Source organism: Euprymna scolopes, chromosome 46 (genome assembly GCF_053919585.1).
Source record: "Euprymna scolopes isolate OS-2025 chromosome 46, ASM5391958v1, whole genome shotgun sequence".
In the NCBI taxonomy this organism is placed as follows: Eukaryota; Metazoa; Mollusca; class Cephalopoda; order Sepiida; family Sepiolidae; genus Euprymna; species Euprymna scolopes.
Window position 1 is genome coordinate 103,004,871 of NC_136527.1, and position 20,366 is coordinate 103,025,236.

General features: G+C 35.7%; 1 protein-coding gene across 1 annotated transcript; it reads right to left on the reverse strand.

Moving 5' to 3' along the window:
* Positions 1-3,815: 3,815 nt before the first annotated feature.
* On the reverse strand, positions 3,816-6,699 carry LOC145270469 (uncharacterized). Its single transcript, XM_080126099.1, has 4 exons — positions 6,500-6,699; positions 5,929-6,382; positions 4,688-5,679; positions 3,816-4,486 (listed from the first exon to the last, which is right to left on the reverse strand). The coding sequence occupies exons 2-4, from the start codon at positions 5,977-5,979 to the stop codon at positions 4,309-4,311; spliced, it is 1,221 nt and encodes a 406-aa protein (XP_079982225.1). The 5' UTR covers positions 5,980-6,382; positions 6,500-6,699; the 3' UTR covers positions 3,816-4,308.
* Between the last annotated feature and the right edge of the window lie 13,667 nt (positions 6,700-20,366).

Consider the following 20,366-nt stretch of genomic DNA (forward strand, 5'->3'; position numbering starts at 1 on the left):
AGCCGCCAAAGAGAATCCTCCAAGGTAATAAATCATTTATTTTTCATGGATGATCTTAAGCTTTATGCTAGCTCGGATAAGGATTTAGATAATCTACTGAAAATTGTCCACACTTTTTCTAATGACATCAAAATGAAGCTCGGACTGGATAAGTGTGCTATGTGTACTCTGAAAGCTGGCAAGAAGGTATCTACTGAAAATATACAGCACGATGAAAATAGTGTAATCAGAGAACTGGATGAACAGGAAACATACAAATACCTCGGCATTGATGAAAATGAGGCCATCCAGCATTCAAAGATGAGAGAGAAACTAAGCCAAGAATATTTACGCCGGGTAAGAAAAATCTGCAAAACTGAAATCACAAACAAGAACAGAATTACGGCAATTAACCAACTTGCCATGCCAGTACTAACATATAGTTTTGGCATTATTGACTGGCCTCAGAAAGACATAAATTGGCTTGACACAAAGACAAGGAAAATGCTACCTTGTACCGAGTTATTTATCGAAATCAGTGCATGCCTCGTTTGTACCTACCCAGGCGAGAAGGAGGTATGGGGCTCTCGGAAGTCAATCATCAACACAGAGCCACAATCGTCAGCATAGGTCAGTACATAATAAGTTCCTGTAACCCCAAGCTTATGAAAATTAAAGACCATTATCAGAATCGAGCAAGTAGCACAACATCTATAACACAACTTGCCACTCATTTTGGAAAAGATTGCCTTGCAAATGATACTGAGAACCCAAACAAGCCTGCCACTGACATAGCCCAGAAAAGTCGGAAAAAATACACTAGCCAGTTCCATAGTGTTAAAACAGAAGAATGGACCAACCATAAACGGGCAAAATACCTACCGACTGAACTATCCCAAGAATATATTGATAGGGATGGTTCCCTGGACTGGCTCAAAAGAGGATCCCTCCATTACGACCAAGAGAGGTTGATATTGGCTGCATAAGACCAGGGCCTCATGACAAACGCTTTCAAAAAGATGTGTGGTCTAAGCAACAATAATAAATGCAGGTTCTGTAGCACTGAGGTTGAGAGTGTGGGCCACCTGATTTCTGGTTGCAAAGTCCTACTTGGAGACGGTTATTATACAGATCGCCATAACGGAGTTTGCAAATACCTTCACTGGAAGATATGTAAGAAACTCAACATTCAGTGTAGTAAAAACTCCTGGGAACATACACCCGAACGAACAGTTGGGAATGACAACTACACTATTCACTATGGCTACATAATCCCTACTGCTACATATCTTCAAAATGCAGCTGTTAAACCAGATATAGTGATTTGGGACAGAGCAAACAAAAAAGCGACCGTAATAGAGGTCAGTGTACCCAATGATACAGGGCTTAACAGAGTTGAGAGGGAAAAGATTACAAAGTATCAAGGACTTATGTATGACATGAAACGAAATTGGAAATTAAAAGACGTTTCAATTATACCAGTCATCATAGGAGCAACTGGGCTTATGAAAAAGAACTTTAAAAAGTACATAGCAAGCATACCCGGTGAACCAAGTGCAAGTGAAATACAAACGATTGCACTAAAAGGGACGGCTAGAATCCTGAAAAGATCTCTTGGTTGGACTCACTAAAATAGGGGTAAATGTCAGACATCTGGTTGGATGTCCCATCCCCATAGAAGAAAAAGTTTAAGAAAAATGAAAAAAAAAAGAGTGAATATATATATATATATATATATATATATATATATATATATATATATATATATATATATATACTAGCTATTTGCTCGGCCCCATTTGTATTGTTCATGAGTGGATGTGCTTATATATATATATATATATATATATATATATATATATACATTAAAAAGTTTGAATCATGTCTACAGAAACCTACATCTAAAACTGCAAGTGTTTAAACCTCAAATTGCAAAGGTCAAGCCTTTCAATTTTGATCCCTTGACAGCCAAATTTTCGCCCAAAAAACTGTTTAAAAAGCTTGATGCATGTCTGAATACCCTTTATGAAAATTTTAAGATATTTAGACCAAACATTTCCTAAATAGTTTGCTAGAGACCGCAAAGATAAAATCTTTTACACTTGCACCCCTTGGCAGCGAAATGTTCAGCCAAAAAGCTTGTCAGAATAAACTCTATATAAAATTTCAAATTGGTCAATTGGTCGAAAAAAGGTCAATTTTTTAAAAATTTTGACACTAATTTGACCCTTTAACATTTATTGTTTTGGGCTCAAATCAAATTAAAAAATTTGATCCATGTCCAAGGAACCTAAATCTAAAATTTAAAGTGTTTGGATCCAAAATTGGCGGAGGAGTTTGGTAGAGTTTTCAAAGGTTTAATCGTTAATGTTTGACGCATTGAGAGCCACATTTCCCGCCTAAAAACGTTTATGTCAAATCTCGAGTTTGTAGCCTGAAAATTGACAGAGTAGTTTGGTAGAACTAATAACGCGGTGTGTTTTATGTACTTGACAGTGTAAAATTTATGGATGCCTGTGTGTGCCAATGTATGTGTGCGTGTTTTGTCTATTTATGGCCCTGTGACATTTTGTGGCAGGAACAGCATCACATCTAAGAATATCCGCCTTCAATTTTAAGAATCTAGACTCAATGTCGCAGTTCGGCAGCTTGTGTTACTGCGATGACGCACCAACCAAAGCCTTTTCACCATTGTCGATGTCTGCTCAGCGGACATTGTTTTGGCTTCACTGTTTGTCAATTGTGTCAACAATTGTCACAAGGTGTTAGTCTCTGGTCAGACGAATTGAGGTGGTTGGCCGAAATGCGAAACAGTAACACATTTAGAACGCCAATCACGGAGCCAGATCTCTATCCTGCTCTCCTCTTTCTCTCCCTCTCTCTCCTTTCCTCCCTCTGTCTGTCTGTCTGTCTGTCTGTCTCTCTCTCTCTCTCTCTCTCTCTCTCTCTCTCTATATATATATATATATATATATATATATATATATATATTGCTAATGGAGTCAGAGATAGCTTCGTTGCGGGGTTCGAATCTCCTGACCGGTGGTAATCGTGACATCCCAAAAATGAAATACTAGTGTCTGTATATATTTTTTATTATAGTAAATAATTATATATATATATATATATATATATATATATATATATATATATATATATATATATATATATATATATATATATATGTGTGTGTGTGTGTGTGTGTGTGTGTGTGTGTGTATGTATATATATATATATATATATATATATATATATATATCTGAAAATATCTGAAACAGCTGTAATGGAAAATATCCAGGAAATAAACGAAGGTTATGAAAAAGAAAACGTGAGTGTTTGAATTTTCAACAAAATTTTACACTATATATATATCGCTAGATTCAGCCACTCTGATGAGCCGTAGACGACGAAACACATGTCAGTGGATAATCATATTAAAATAAAAACAATATATATATATGTATATATATATATATATATATATATATATATATATATATATATTAAACCTGCCGATGTTAAAGTTGAAAAGTATCGGCCGAAAGATATCTTCGTTAATTTAATTCTTTTTACCCCCCCCCTTTTTTTCTTCATACGCTTCCCCCTTCATTTGGTTCAAATAATTTTGAACTACACACTGGTTTTGGAGATTAGATTTTCAGACTTTGTAGTATTTCTTTTTGATTAAAAAAAAAAAAGTCCCTCTATTTCAATAATGGCATTTCCCCCAATGCTGTTAAAATCCATCATAACTTATTTAATAAATGAATTTCTCACTCAAAAAATAAACATCGAACTAAAAAAAACGTTAAATTTAAACAAACTCGACAATACAGTATTATTTATTAATTTTTAAACATTTTATTAAATTTTACAAAATAAATCACAAAATAAATTTCTTCCCAACACAAAAAAATGAAGTCGTCTTGAGCCTCCTACTCCAGGTCGGTGTCAGCACTTTCCTTGAGGTCCTTCTTGAGGAAGCTCTTAAATCTCTTGCTATTGCCCTTTAACATTACCAACTGCTCAAAGTTGTTTGCAGTCAGGGAGGACCTCTTGGGGCGGAGGATGTCGCCAGCGGTGCTGAACAACCTCTCAGCGGCAGCGGAACTGGGCAAGGAGGTGTTGTATTTGATAAACAACTTCACCCAGGCATCGCGGTGGCCGGCAGGAAACTGCTCCTTCCTGACGACGTGGTCCCTGGCCCTGACCCAGTTGATGACCTCCAGCTTGATGGCCTCCTCCAGCGTAGAGTTGTTGGCTGGGGTGGTGGAAGTCGAAGGCCCATAGAGGTCATCATAGCAGAAGTACTGATCCGAGCAACCCTGATCAGCAGCAGCCTCCAGCGTAGAGGTTTGGACTAATGATGTCGACCAACTCCCTAACAAGCCTCTCCTTGATGGTGGGGTAGTCCTGCTCCGCAAGGCGGTAGATGGCCTGGAGAGTGTGAGCTGGGTGGGTGGCGGTGGCCATCAGTAGGTTCTCCTCCGTGAACAGGTGACCAAATCTAATAAAAAAAAGCACATATAAGTTTTTATTTATAAAAGTTCTTTAAAATAAATCATTTCTTTAAAGTTTTATCTAAACAACTTAATTATATTTTTTATTTAAATTTTAGTTTTGAATAAAAGATAAAATTAAAAATGCTAAGAATTTTTTGCAAGTTTTTAAAATTTTATAAATGTTTTTACAGGGGATTTTATCTTACCTGTTGGCAAAGCCATTAATGAGGTTATCCTGGTCGAGGAGGTAGTCCACAAGCTTCTTGGCGTGTTTGAGGTTGCGGCTCTGCTGCTGCTGGAGGTTCTTTTTGAGGAGCATCAAGTCGGGCAGGAGGTTGCCCATGTAGGCCCACCTGTCTGACTGCATCCTGTCTAGGCAGGTGGCGACAGGCTCCATTACATCCACGTATTCCTTGATGATCTCGGCATCTTTCAGATCGAAGCCGGCAGAGCCCTGGTCGGCGAGGATGTGGTTGATGGCAACCTTGGCATCCTGCTTCTCCAGCACAAGCTCCATGAGGGCTTTCATGGAGTTGAAGTAGCTGCTCCACCTCGTAGCTACAGGGGTGATGAGCCTTCTGCCACCCAGAGCCTCCTTTATTTTATTTGCGTAGACAGAGGACCTATTCTGCAGGTTCCACAGGGCCTGGGCCTTGGCCCCAGGCCTCCTAAAGACAGCCCTGGACCCAGTGTTCCACTCAGGCACCTTTGCCACGTCCATCGTGGCCAACAGGTTGAGAGTGTGAGCATTGCATTTAAAATGTTGCGGAAGCTGTGACTCATCATCCCCCCTGTTGCGCAGCATGTCCGAGACGTCGACGACCTCACTGTTGACGATCGCCTCGTCGGTCTGCTCCTCGAGCTGCTTCTCTGTTAACTCTGGCCTGGTGGTGGTGTCGGCGGCAAAGTGTTCGAAGGCTGCCACGTAGTTGCGCACATTGTCGGTGGTGCAGTGGGTGATCTTGTTGCTGATGTCGAACTCCGCGAAGATGTCAGACAAGTTCCTTGCCAGAAATCGTCCCGTCTGCTTCTCCATCAGCTCCCTGCACGCAAGAGTTGCTGCCATCCTCTCCAAAGTGATGGGGTCAATCCAGTGCGCCGTGCAGCCGAGAAAGGCCCTCCTGTGGGATGTCCAGGAGTCGGCGGTGGTGGCTACAAGGTCGACGTCCTGCAGGGTGGCCCTGACCTCATCCTTGACCTGCCAAGGAAATTAGACTTGATAGAATACTCTTTAAAAAATAAAAAAAGTTTTGCTTTTAGTCATAAATTATTAAATTAAAACTTAACGAAGTTAAAAAAAAAAAACAAACCCTTAAATGTAACTTTAAAAAAGCTTTAAGTTAATAAATAATATGTTAATAGTTTAAAAAAAAATAAAATCATTTTTAAAGTTAAGCTTACTTTCAACTACCTAGTTTAAATTTTAATAGTTAAATTTTTTTTTTACCTGAACAGCGTACTTGTTGAGCCGCTTGGTGAGGGTCTTTCTGCACGGCATCTTGAACTCTGGCTTTAGGAAGTTCAAGAAGGTCCTCGTGGCCTCGTCCTCGGTGTCACAGAGGGGCTTGAGGCCCTCCGCGAACTAGACCATGTACGCCTGCTGGGCCATCTCCTGCGACAGCTTCGTGGGCCTCTCCGTCGCCTCCCTCGGTGTGATCTGGCGAATGGTCTTCTCTACCCTGTTCATCGGCTAAAACCGGTTGAGGGACATGGCTTCGTCCAGAGACGACAGCATGGAGGGGTGCATTGTCTTGAAATGCTTTTTAAGGTTTCCCCTCGACTCGCTGTCGAACCTTATTTTCTGGGGGCACTTGCAGCAGCTGGCCATCCCCTTGTGCAGCATCTTATTGTTTAACTTACTGCCCTTCTGGGAGCTCAGCAGCTAGTAAAATTTGAAGAAACTGAAACAGAAAAGATAAAGATTAAAGAAATTAAAAACTTAAACACTTCTTAAACGCAGTTGCATTAAGATAAAGCTTATAAAGTGATAAAACATAAATTTAAAAATTCCAGCTTACTCCTTAATGCCTTGAAGAGAGCCCTTTAGTTCCTCCTCGCCGTTCAAGGCCTGTTCCCCTCCCTGGGTCTCCTCGTGGTCGGAGGTTTCTTCGCCGATGGCGCTCATCATGTCCACGCTGCTGCTGTCCAAGGTTTCCAGGCTACTGGTGGACATGGAAGATGCCACGGAGAGGCTCCTGGTGTCCTCCGGGTGGTGGGCTGGATAACTAACATTTTTAGTTAAATTTCAATTTTTTAACAAAATAAAAACTGTCAATCAGAACTTTTCTGATAAAAAAGAAACTGACTTTTATTTTATTTATTTATTTTTTGTTCAATTTAAATTTAACAAATTTGAAAAGCAAGAGACAAAACTATTTAACAGTTTCAACAAAACGTCTTTTAAAAGATAAAAGATTTTAGATTCACAAACACGCACACACACACATAAAAGAGAGGGAGAGAGATTTAATTACAAGGAGCCGTATATATATATATATATATATATATATATATATATATATATATATATATATATATATCACATACACACACATATACATGCACATATGTTTTTTGACTCACCGAATTAAGCGTTTATTTATTCTTTTTTCTTTATAAAGCATTACTATAATTATTTTAAAGTATAGATTAAATCATTTTAGATAAAAAAAAATCATTTAAGTTTTAACTACCTGATAATTGAGGCATTCGAGAGGCTGCTGCGGCTGATGGTTCTCTCTTCCTGGATATGGGACTGCCTTCTGGGGCCGGGGACCGGGCTACTGGTCAGGAACCTCCTCATGTTTATGACAACTGGAACCTAACCTAATGAACTACACAGAAACTAAATAATAAATAAATAAATACGTGATTTAGCTTGTAGGTCGTGGTGGCCTCAGAACGGCCGGTGATTGGCTAAGCGTGATGACGTCAAATTCCTGGAATCTCCTGCTAACTGCTTCCCATAAGTGCACTTGAACTAATTGAGACTTGTCCATTTCATTTTGCCAATGCCGACGTCGTCTTCTTTGAAGTTTTAACAAAAAATGTCTCGTGCTCGCTTTTTGAATCTACCGATCTACCGATTGACAAACACTATATATATATATATATATATATATATATATATATATATATATATATATATATATATAGTGAGGATAAAAATTAACAATTGTTTATTATGAATCAGGTTTAAAAGGAAAAACAAAAAAATCAATTTGATTTTGTTTGTTTCTCCTTTTTAAACCGCATATATATATATATATATATATATATATATATATATATATATATTATATATATTATATATATTATTTTCTTTTAACCATGGAGGAGCAGTTTATCCAAAACTAATTCCGAGAAAAAGTCACACCACAAGACACAGAGGAGCAGAAGAGAATAAAAAAAAACGCCCTAAACATATCAAAACTACAAGCTGAAATCGAAATACAGGAGGACAGAAAGATACACCTCACAGAGGAATACAACAAAATGACGATAAAATACTAACCGACATCAGAAAACTATGACCCAAGGAGACCCACCAATTCCTTATTGGACTTTGGGAGTCTGAATGCAGAGAGGAGGAGGAGGAAAAATCCAAAAGAATTATCGAAAGGAAGATAACCTGGCTAAAGAATCGAACATGACCAGTCAATCCTACCAAAAACCAAAACATACCCGACTTCAACAGCTGGAGAGATTCCAAAACAAAGGTAAGAAACGAGACACACATCACTCTCAAACATACCCACACAACAGACCCAAACACACGCAACGAAACGACCGGAACATATTCATACCATACACCCATCCCCACCAACAAACTCAAACAAAACTCCCATATAGAACACCACACATCCACACAAGAACACAGGCACCATACACACACAAACACTACTACCAAAATGCTCCAAAAAACAACATATCAACAACCGACAACCCACTACCACATGACAATACTAAAAGATACAATCTCCCACAACAATACGAAAATAGTTACTACCAACCACGTCACCCAACTCAGTCAAAAACCCACTGTCTCTTACCCCACCCACACAAACCACCAAAAAATCCCCCTACTTAACAACCCCCACCGAAACAACCCAATGGAACTAAACCACCCTATAGATACCACCCAACACAAAACGATCTTCACAACACCCACCCCTAGTACCCCACAGTACAAAACCGACCCCAAAAATACCCCCCACACAAACACAACCAATCGGAATACCCCAGGTATTATCATAACCCAGACATCCCTACAAAACGACACAACCAACCTCCCAACCGGATCAACGAAACTAACGACCCTCACAACCATTATTTAGGAATCCCTCACAAAATGACAACACCAATTAGACAAACAAAAACCCAAAGTCATCTACAGAGACACTTACAAAGGACGAAATCGAAGTACTAAAACTAGGCCTTCAATTCTGCCCAACTCCCAAAAGTAACATAGCAGAGTTAAAGAAAGACCTTAAAAAATTTGAACACAAATTTAGACTCATAGATATACTTAATGACAGTGATAACCAACAGACGACTCTCTAGTTAGAAACAAATCAACATACTTCCCCAACAAACATAACAACACAAAAGAACTAAATACCTTCTTTGAAACACTCTGGAACCTCAACCCCCAACAAAAAGAAAACCCCACCAGTAATCTAACACGAAAACAAAAATCAAGCACTTAAAAAATCCAACACAATAACAACTTAGTTATAAAGGAAGCAGACAAAGGTAGTGCAGTAGTTATAATGAATAAGAACTTCTATAAAACAAAAAATTTAGAATCACTAGGGAACGAAAATTATTACAAACCAATTAGCTCCAACATAGACGACACAACCATATCTAAAATAACAAAACTCTGCACAACATACAATAGTACATTAACTAAAAAAGAAAATGACTTCCTTACAAACTTCACAACAAAAACAAACATCTTCTATGGGCTACCCAAAATACACAAATCTAACCAGGTAAGACATGCCATCAACATACAAAAGTCGGAGTACATAAGCACCCCAAACCCCAATGACCTCACATTCAAACCCATAGTAGCAGGACCGTCATGCCCAACAAACAGATTTAGTAACCTAGTAGATACACTTATAGCCCTTCACCAATCTAGTCAGAAGTTTTGTAAGAGATGATACACACTTCCTTAGCTCCCTACCACAAACAGTAGACGATAGGACTATACTAGCCACATTCGATGTTAGCAGCCTATATAGCAATATCCCACACAATCTAGGAAAAGAAGCTATCGCATATTGGATTGACAAACATTCACAGACTTTACACCCCAGATTCAATAAACAATTCGTGATTGATAGCATCGACATAATCCTCAATAACAACTCCTTCTAATTCAATAAAGACAACTACATCCAAATACTAGGCACAGCAATGGGTATTAAAATGGTACCGACATATGCCACCCTTACACTCGCCTTCCTAGAAAAGACCCTTTATGAAAGGATAGAGCAAAAGTACGGGCACAATATAAAAACACTCTTCATAAAATCTTGGAAAAGATACCTAGACGACCTAGAACCTCATGGGGGGATATCAAAGAACTCCACACTTTGCTACAAAATCTACACCCAAAAATAAACTTCACACTAGAACAAAGCCCCACAGAACTACCTTTCCTAGACATCCTAGTAACAATCAAAAACAACAACATAATCAAAAACATCTACCACAAACCCACAGACACTCAACAATACCTCCACTTCAAAAGCCACCATCCTTAAAACTGTCTAAAATCAATACCCTACTCCCTAGCACGTATAGTCTGCACCATAGTAACAAACAGACACCTCCGTTCGACTAGACTGAATGAACTACAAATAACACTACGGAAAAGAGGATATCTACTACCACTAATACAGAAAGGTCTTTAACTGGCTGAAAAAATTCCAATAGACCAACTAAGAACCCCAAAAGAACACAACAAAGAACAAATTTTAGCATACGGTCTCTACACACAACACAAACAACCCAGAACTATTCACACAGATAACAAAAACCTTATCCTCCTCAATCAGAACGACAAACTAAACAACATACTAAAACAACAAAAATAATAAAAAGCAAATGCCAACCCAAAAACTTAAAACACATCCTAACTTCCTCAAAACTCGTCCCACATACTACAAAAGGAGTTACAAATGCAACAAACCGCGATGTGGAGTATGTGACATAATAATAGAAGGTAACACATACACATTCAAAAACCAGCACAAACGTTCAAAATAAAAAAAGGATCTAAATTGCACCTCCAGAAATGTAGTATATGCACTAAGATGCACAACATGCAACAAATGAAATATAAATAAAATAAAATAAAATAAAACTAATATTCAAACAGAATTAGTAAATGTGTCAACAAATTCACCTGTTCTCACACAATTATTTTGTATCTAGAAATGTAAACAAAACATAAAAATGAAGGAAGGAAGGAAGGAAAAGGGACGGGTAGAGAGTAGTAGTAGTAGTAGTCTTGACTTTACTACAATTGTTCTTATGTTTGTCAACGGGTTAAAGTTGTTTAGTTGTAATAAAATTGCGACAGTATAGTTGTAATAAAGAATAGTTGCAAAACACCCACACTCTTCCAATTTCGAAATAATAACGTTAAATTTCTGTGCGCATGTAGTATATGCACTAAGATGCACAGCATGCAACAAATCCTACATAGGCGCCACCAAAAACTTCAGCAATAGAGTGGCCTTACATAAGAGCAACATCAAAATTGCAGATAACAGACACCTCTATGTTTCAAAACACGTACACACATGCAGTGGAACAGCTTCAAAATAATGCCAATCCTCCAAACAGACAATTATTTTTATTTACTTACACAGGAAAAAAAACTTCATCACCAGATTCACTCCTGAACCGAACAGAGCCACACAAAAAACATGAAATGCAAGGCACACTCGCATGCACATCCATATACATATACACACCCACACATAAATCAGAACCGACACATTAAAACACACACACGCGCACGCATACAACCACACACAGACATAACACCCCTATCTCTAATACAACACACTGAACAATACAACCCTACTTAACCTCAAAACCAACAACACTAGGAAACACCTAGAAACCATAGTATAATATCTGTTCCAACACCTCGCTCCTCCTCAGTCAGTGGAGGGAGAACCCCCTCATGACTGAGACAACTATCATCCCTTCATCATCCCCCTCTCATACCTATACCCCCTCCAATTGGCCCCCCCTCTGGGGAACAAAATCTTCCTCACACTAGGAACCGATCCTGGGTCTGGCCATACCCACATGGGGAGACAAATAAATAGAAACATTAAAAATCCCCTATAAATATTTTTAAAATACACCACTCTATCTAAACAAACATAATATAAAGAATACCCGAAAAGACTGAAACGAAAAATCACAATACTAAAATCCAAGAATCCAAAAAATAAATATCAAAATAGAATGAAAGCACCCTACCCTTATTTCAGAAGATCTGGTCCCCCCTCCTCAAACATACACATTAGTAACGACCTTGAATCACAATCACCTTCCTAGGAAGCAAATAACCTCATAATACTATAAAACAGTACACACATTCTCAAACCAATAAAAGAAAACACACACACACCCACACACCCTACCCTACCCTAAAGGAAAAGGAAAAAAAACACAAACAGAAAGAGAGAGTGAGAGAGAGAGAAACACACACAAGAATGACTACAGCGGGGGTCAGCGGCCTCGACAAGCCCAATAAAAGAGTAATAAAAATTGAACATGCCAATGAATAATAGGCACTTACACGCCCTCAACCCCTTGGAAACACTTCAAATGAACTACGAAAATGCCATTTTTACATCTCCACACATTTGAAACTAATTTCTGACGAGGACGCTTCACAGAACGTCTGAAACGTATAAAAACGATTTCAATGATTTAAAAACATTATTACAATGATCCAAACATAATTCTCAAAGAAAAACCAAGACACGGAATAATAAAATAATGTTAAAAATACACATTGTTGGTGACTACTCCTTATTTAAATATATTTATATATTATATATATATATATATATATATATATATATATATATATATATATATATATATATTAAAATGTACATTTGGTAAAAAAACAAAGATAAAAACGTGTTCAATATTAATATTCGAGTTAATTATCCTTCTATTGCATTTTTCTAATTTTCTGAATAGTCACTCTTATAGCTCAGATTACGTGTTTATTTTCGTCCATCTGTTTATTTTTGCGAATACCTTAAACTGATTTCTTAAGTATATATATATATATATATATATATTATATATATATATATATATATATATATAGAGAGAGAGAGAGAGAGAGAGAGAGAGAGAGAGAGTGAGAGAGAGAGAAAATAAAAAGGAACAAACCGTATTATGTGTTCATCAAACGTTTCGTTTTTATTTTCTCTATTTTGTCGGAATACTATTTCCATTATTCTCATCATATATATATATATATATATATATTTATATATATATATATATATATATATATATATATATATATATATATATATATATTATATATATATATATATATATATATATATATATGTATATGCGTAGATCATCGTATAACGATTTGATCACTGTCTGTCTGACGTAATGAACATTTAAATTAAAATGTTTAAAATTCAACGCTATTTCACACGGTTAATGGTAGCCGAATGGATACGGCCTCCGCTAATCGAGCCAGAGATGTCTCGTGTCGCGGGGTTCGAATCGTTCGACTGGTAGTAATCGTGACACCCTGCACTGGAGAATCCCGAAAGGATGAAACACTAGTGTCTGTAGGTATTTAATTATTATAGTAAAAAAATAATTATATATATATATATATATATATATATATATATATATATATATATATATATATATATATATATTCTAAATAAAATAAGGTGAACTCCCCCACATCTCTCATCGTGCCTAACAAACTCCCTGCCTTGCTTGAATCTCTTATGCCACTAAAAAAACTAGCGCTTGATTGACAAAAGATAGTCCAAAAGCAGTCTTTAAGCATTCCATTTTTTAAAGTCTGAAACAGAATTTTAATATTGACATATCGATCATTTCATCAAGATTGCATTTTTGAAATTCACCGGCTGTGAAAATCAGGCTTTAGTAGGTTGTATTCCAATTCCTGCTGTAGCTGTTAATTTAAAGTTTAAATCATAAAAAAATTGTTTGTCGTCTCATTAGATATATAGCAATAACATACTGAATTTTCAAGATTCCATGATAGTTGATTGGGTCTCTCTGTTTATTATTTTTACTTCATCCCATAGGGGGCGATGGTCCCCCCTCTCCATCCAGACATGGTTGGCTATACCCGATTTTTCCGTCTCCCCTTTAGTTACCGCTTTTCGGTGTTCTTCCACCCTTACTTTAAGGGGGCGACATGTTTCACCCTTGTAAACCTTTCTGCAACTGCATGGGATGGAGTATATTCAGTTCTTGGTCATATTCTCCTCCATTCGGGGCTTCACTCGTACTAGGTGTCGTCTGAGTGTTGACTCGCTCTTGAATACCGCCCTGATGTTGTAGGCGGCACATATTCTCTGAATCTTTTCGGAGATGCCTCGTATGTATGGTAGGCAGACCGTTGGAGGGTTTTGGGTTTCATTCTCCTCTCTTATACGATTAATGGTTCCCCAGTTCGATACAAAGCCCCTGATGAAGGCCGGGGGGCAAAAAGCCGAAACGTTATGTCTGTAACAACCAAGATGAGGAAGTCAGTCCGACAATCTCAATAAATGAAAACATCTCATCTCAAAAATACAGACAAGATAGTGTTTAATGCTTGTCCAAAAAGAAAAGTCTTTAAACTTATTGAAGGCATCTTTTAATCTCCATTATTGGTGAATCATTTTTATATTCGCTTTTAATTCGTATGTAAACATCAAAGCAGGCTGATATTACCACTGAACATGAAAATACACTTAGAGCGACTGCAGTAAATAATGGGACGATAAGAGACAATTTACACAGGAAAAATAAATTAATAAATAAATAAATAAATAAAAACGATTAAATATCTGAACGTCCATTTACTGATAATGTCTCTTTAGGACATCCGTATATGATCACTCAACAATCGTCAACTAACAGAACCATCGAAAATAATCAGAAAAACTAAATAAACATTGTAGTAATATATATATATATATATATATATATATATATATATATATATGTGTGTGTGTGTGTGTGTGTGTGTGTGTGTGTGTGTGAATGTTTAGAGGTACAGAATTTATATATAACTTTGAAAATAATAAGCAGAAGTTTCTCAGGAGCTCTTTCGGCTATCATCTCATCAGGAGAAAATCGATAGAGTACAAAATAATATAATGTCGAAAATAAAGAGTTCTAATGTGGAACTTATTAAATGTGCCAAAAGTACGGGGGACACTAAAATAAATTTATTAACGTTTAAAAAACAATTAAAATATTGGCACAACGAGGGAAAAACAAACAAACAAACAAACAAAAAAAACTGGAGGTGCTGAGGTGTTACATAGAACGGACTCCAAAAACCATTTAAAGATTTTGGAGTCTGTCTCTATCGCGGTGCGTCAACCTTCTTTTAGCCGGCAAAAGGAAACATCAAACGCATTGTTTCTCTTTGGGAAATTTTGGATCTTTTCTCCCGTATTTTTTTTTTTTTTTTTTCCCCTCATTGTGCCAATATTTTAATCATTTTTTAAACGTTAATAAATTTATTTTAGTGTCCCCGTATCTTTTGGCACATTTAATAAGTTCCCCATTAGAACTCTTTATTTTCGACATAATTGAACGCTATCGATTTTCTCCTGATGAGATGATAGCCGAAAGAGCTCTTGAGAAACTTCCGCTTATTATTTTCAAAACTGTATATATATATATATATATATATATATATATATATATATATATATATATATATATATATATATATATATGTAAAGCTGAATTTGTGTGTGTGTGTGTGTGTGTGTGTGTGTGTGTGTCTGGTAACGAATAGGCTCCTATATGGTTGAATATTATAGAAAACTGATTACATATAATGATAGAAGATGTATCGAGAGACAGGAATGAGTATGTTTGATCTGGCAAAACAGTGGTTCATTAAAATTGTGGGGTCTGCGTTCGCCCCTGGTCCACAAAGTATGGAAATAAAGAATTTAAAGAGTTAAAAAAAACGTTTACAAGTGTTTTTGATATAGATGTACATAATAATACTTTGATAAGTATTTTTAACTTAAATAGGGATGGTATGATAAAATTGTGGGGTCTGCTTCGCGCCTGGCCTCCATAAAATGAAAATATGCACAAACTTTTCATATCTATCTGTGTAAGTATATTTTAATAATTATGTTTCAGTTTAAAGAAATATGGTATAATAAAATTATGAGTTGTTCGTTCACGCCTGGCCTCCATAGAATGAAAATATGTCACAAAGTTTAACAAAGTTTTTTAATATAGATCCACAAAATATTGTGATAAGTGTTTCAGTGTGAACATGTATGGTATAATAAATTATGGGGTTTATCTATTTTATTTTTACTTTCATCATATTTTGCTTTGGTTTTAATACCCCCAAATTCAACCCAAATTTACAACCCTTCCTTTTCATTAGCTATCATACTTTCATAAATCAGAGTCCATTTTCTGTAGGCTGTTTTTGAACCCAGTCAACGACGGGTACTTTTGCTAGTAAATATATATATATATATATATATATATATATATATATATATATATATATATATATATATATATAGATGTCTCGTGTCGCGGGGTTCGAATCGTTCGACTGGTAGTAATTGTGACACCCTGCACTGAAGAATCCCGAAAGGATGAAACACTAGTGTCTGTAGGTATTTAATTATTATAGTAAAAAAATAATTATGACAGCCCCTTTAAGAAATACGTTTCTTATCGTTGAGCACTTTCTGTTGAATAAAAGTCGGTCAATTTAGCTCTTATGCGTAGATCGTCGTATAACGATTTGATCACTGTCTGTCTGACGTAATGAACATTTAAATTAAAATGTTTAAAATTCAACGCTATTTCACACGATTAATGGTAGCCGAATGGATACGGCCTCCGCGAATCGAGCCAGAGATGTCTCGTGTCGCGGGGTTCGAATCGTTCGACTGGTAGTAATTGTGACACCCTGCACTGAAGAATCCCGAAAGGTTGAAACACTAGTGTCTGTAGGTATTTAATTATTATAGCAAAAAAATAATTATGACAGCCCCTTTAAGAAATACGTTTCTTATCGTTGAGCACTTTCTGTTGAATAAAAGTCGGTCAATTTAGCTCTTATGCGTAGATCGTCGTATAACGATTTGATCACTGTCTGTCTGACGTAATGAACATTTAAATTAAAATGTTTAAAATTCAACGCTATTTCACACGATTAATGGTAGCCGAATGGATACGGCCTCCGCGAATCGAGCCAGAGATGTCTCGTGTCGCGGGGTTCGAATCGTTCGACTGGTAGTAATTGTGACACCCTGCACTGAAGAATCCCGAAAGGATGAAACACTAGTGTCTGTTGGTATTTAATTATTATAGTAAAAAAATAATTATGACAGCCCCTTTAAGAAATACGTTTCTTATCGTTGAGCACTTTCTGTTGAATAAAGGTCGGTCAATTTAGCTCTTATGCGTAGATCGTCGTATAACGATTTGATCACTGTCTGTCTGACGTAATGAACATTTAAATTAAAATGTTTAAAATTCAACGCTATTTCACACGATTAATGGTAGCCGAATGGATACGGCCTCCGCGAATCGAGCCAGAGATGTCTCGTGTCGCGGGGTTCGAATCGTTCGACTGGTAGTAATTGTGACACCCTGCACTGAAGAATCCCGAAAGGATGAAACACTAGTGTCTGTAGGTATTTAATTATTATAGTAAAAAAATAATTATATATATATATATATATATATATATATATATATATATATATATATATATATATATATATATAGATAGATAGGTAGCATTTCAGCCCGGCATTGCCCAGGTGTTTGGATGTGTATGGTGAGCAAAAAAAAAAAAAAAAGTGGTAGTAGGAAGGTAGACTCGAACCCGTACCGCGAAGGAGGAAAAAAAACTGACGTCTTTGCGGTTACGACCACCGCCTAACCTGAAGTAACATATGCTTACATTAAGGCTAGACAATGGGAGGGAGAAGATATCTTTAAAAATAATCGGCGAAAAAAGCGCCCCCCCCTGTAGAAAAGATCTTAATGTTTTTAGCCAATATTTCGATATTTGTCGTATGAAAGGTCGACCTTTAAAACGATACTAATCTTGGTAAAATCCGTCGCCTCTGTTAAAAGTTTTAGGCAGACATGCAAACATACATACATACATACATTTATATATTGGTGATCGCGGAGGTCAAATTTTTAAAAACTTTGACATCTATAATGACCACTTAACATTTATTGTTTTGGGCTCAAATCAAGTTATTAAGTTAGATCCATGTCCAAGGGACTTATATCTAAAATTTCAAGTGTTTAGACCCAAAATTGTCGGAGGAGTTTGGTAGAGTTCTCAAATGTAAAATCGTTGAACTTTGACCCCTTAAAAGCCGATTTCTTGCGGAAAACGGATCACAAAGATTTTCCCAAATCTCAGTACTCTGTATATCAAATTTCGAGTCTGTAGACTAAAAATTGACAGAGTTATTGCGTAGGGAAATGTACGCACACACACAGACACACACACACACGTTCACTTTTATATATATGTATATATATATATATATATATATATATATATATAGATAAAGCTGAATGTGTATGTGTGTGTGTGTTTTGTTGATCACGAATAGGCTCCTATATGGTTGACTATTATAGAAAACTGATTGCATATAATGATAGAAGATTATCGAGACACAGGAATGGGTATGTTTGATCTGGCATAATGATGATTCATTAAAATTGTGGGGTCTGCATTCACGCCTGGTCTACAAACTATGGAAATATAAATTTTAAAATGAAAAAAAAAGCGTTTACAAGTGTTTTTGATATAGATATACATAATAATACTTTGATAAGTATGTTTTAACTTAAATAGGGATGGTATAATAAAATTGTGGAGTCTACGTTCGAATGGAAATAGGCACAAACTTTAATAAAGACTTTTCTTATCTATTTGCATAAGTATACTTTGATAATTATGTTTCATTTTGAAGAAATATGGTTTAATAAAATTATGGGGTGTTCGTTCGCACCTGACCTCCATCGAATGGAAATATAGAGCCACAAAATAGTGTGATAAGTGTTTCAGTGTGAAATTATGGGGTTATCTATTTTATTTTTACTTTCCTCATATTTTGCTTTGGTTTTGATACCCCCCCCAAAAAAAAAACAGCGTAAGTTCGTCAGCAACAATGAAAAACGTAACCAATGCAAATTAAACAAGGAAAAAAACGTTAAATAAGCGTTCAAGACTCAGAGTTTCAGAATTTAAAATTAAAAAAATATATATAACTATAAAACCAACGCCAATAGATTATGGAAGGAAGGAAGCGCACGCGCGTGTATGTGTGTATGAGTGCGTGTGGGTGTGGGTGTGAGTGTGTGGGTGTGTGAGTGTGTGTATGTGTGAGAGAGAAAGAGAGGGAGAGAGAAAAACCAATAACGAAACCAATGGTACGACCTTGAAATATGTATATATAGTGTCATAATAAATATTGTATATATATATATATATATATATTTATATATGTTGTGTATTCTATTTATTTTAAACATAATGAAATGCATTGTAAAATAAAATGGTTCGTCCAAATCTATTTAATAACAACTTAATAAGAATATTTACACTTAAGATGAAACCAAGAAGTTAATCCATTGCAAACCCAAATAAAAAAAAACACAAAAAACGAAAATCAAAAACAACAAAAAAACACAAATATGAACATATAGCCAATACCCTATTTATGTCTAACCTTTTTTTTTTGCCTTTATGCAGCTAAAATGATTTAAAAACTTTAAAAACTTTTTATTGTCCATGTTTATTGCGTTTAGCAAATAAATAATTAGGTGCAAACCAATAAAATATTTGCTAATATTTTCCTTTGTCTGTTTTTTTTTAATTGTTTGTTTGTTCACAATTTGATTGATATATACAAACGGCCAATACTTTAATGTTTCATTCAATCCTATATATAGTATGATTCGATATATATATATAGACGATTGAGAGATGACGTCATTCGCATATTACATTAAGAAGAATCGATTTATTAAATAGTGGTGGTTTAGTTATTGTTTATTGTGAGAGAATTGTTTTACGTGTTCTATTTAAGTTTATTATTAAAATTTGATTTATATTGAAAGCATATTTAATTTAATTTATTTTTACCAACATCGATTTTTTGTTATTGAGTTATTTGAGTTTGGAGTTATTTCTTTTTCTTCTTTTTTGTTTTTGTTTTCTTTTTCGGTGGATAATCAAACCAAAAATAATTCACACAAAGTTTCAAGCATTATTTTTTTAATCAGTTCAAATAAAATAATTTCCGTGATTTCGCAATTAACGTTGTGGTCCAATGGATTTTTATTTTAAGATAAACAAACTATTCAATTCAACTACGATTCTTTATACACAAAAACAAAAACTTAAAAATTTATTTAAGTTTTTTTTCCCCAGTTTTTTTTTTCTTCACATTTTTTGACATCGTAACTATTTTCTTTTAATAACAATAACTCATCATTTTTATAACATAAAAACGTGTATTTCGGTTAACACAAATTCTACTTTGATATTTTTGAAACTGAATTATTTATAGTTTGTTT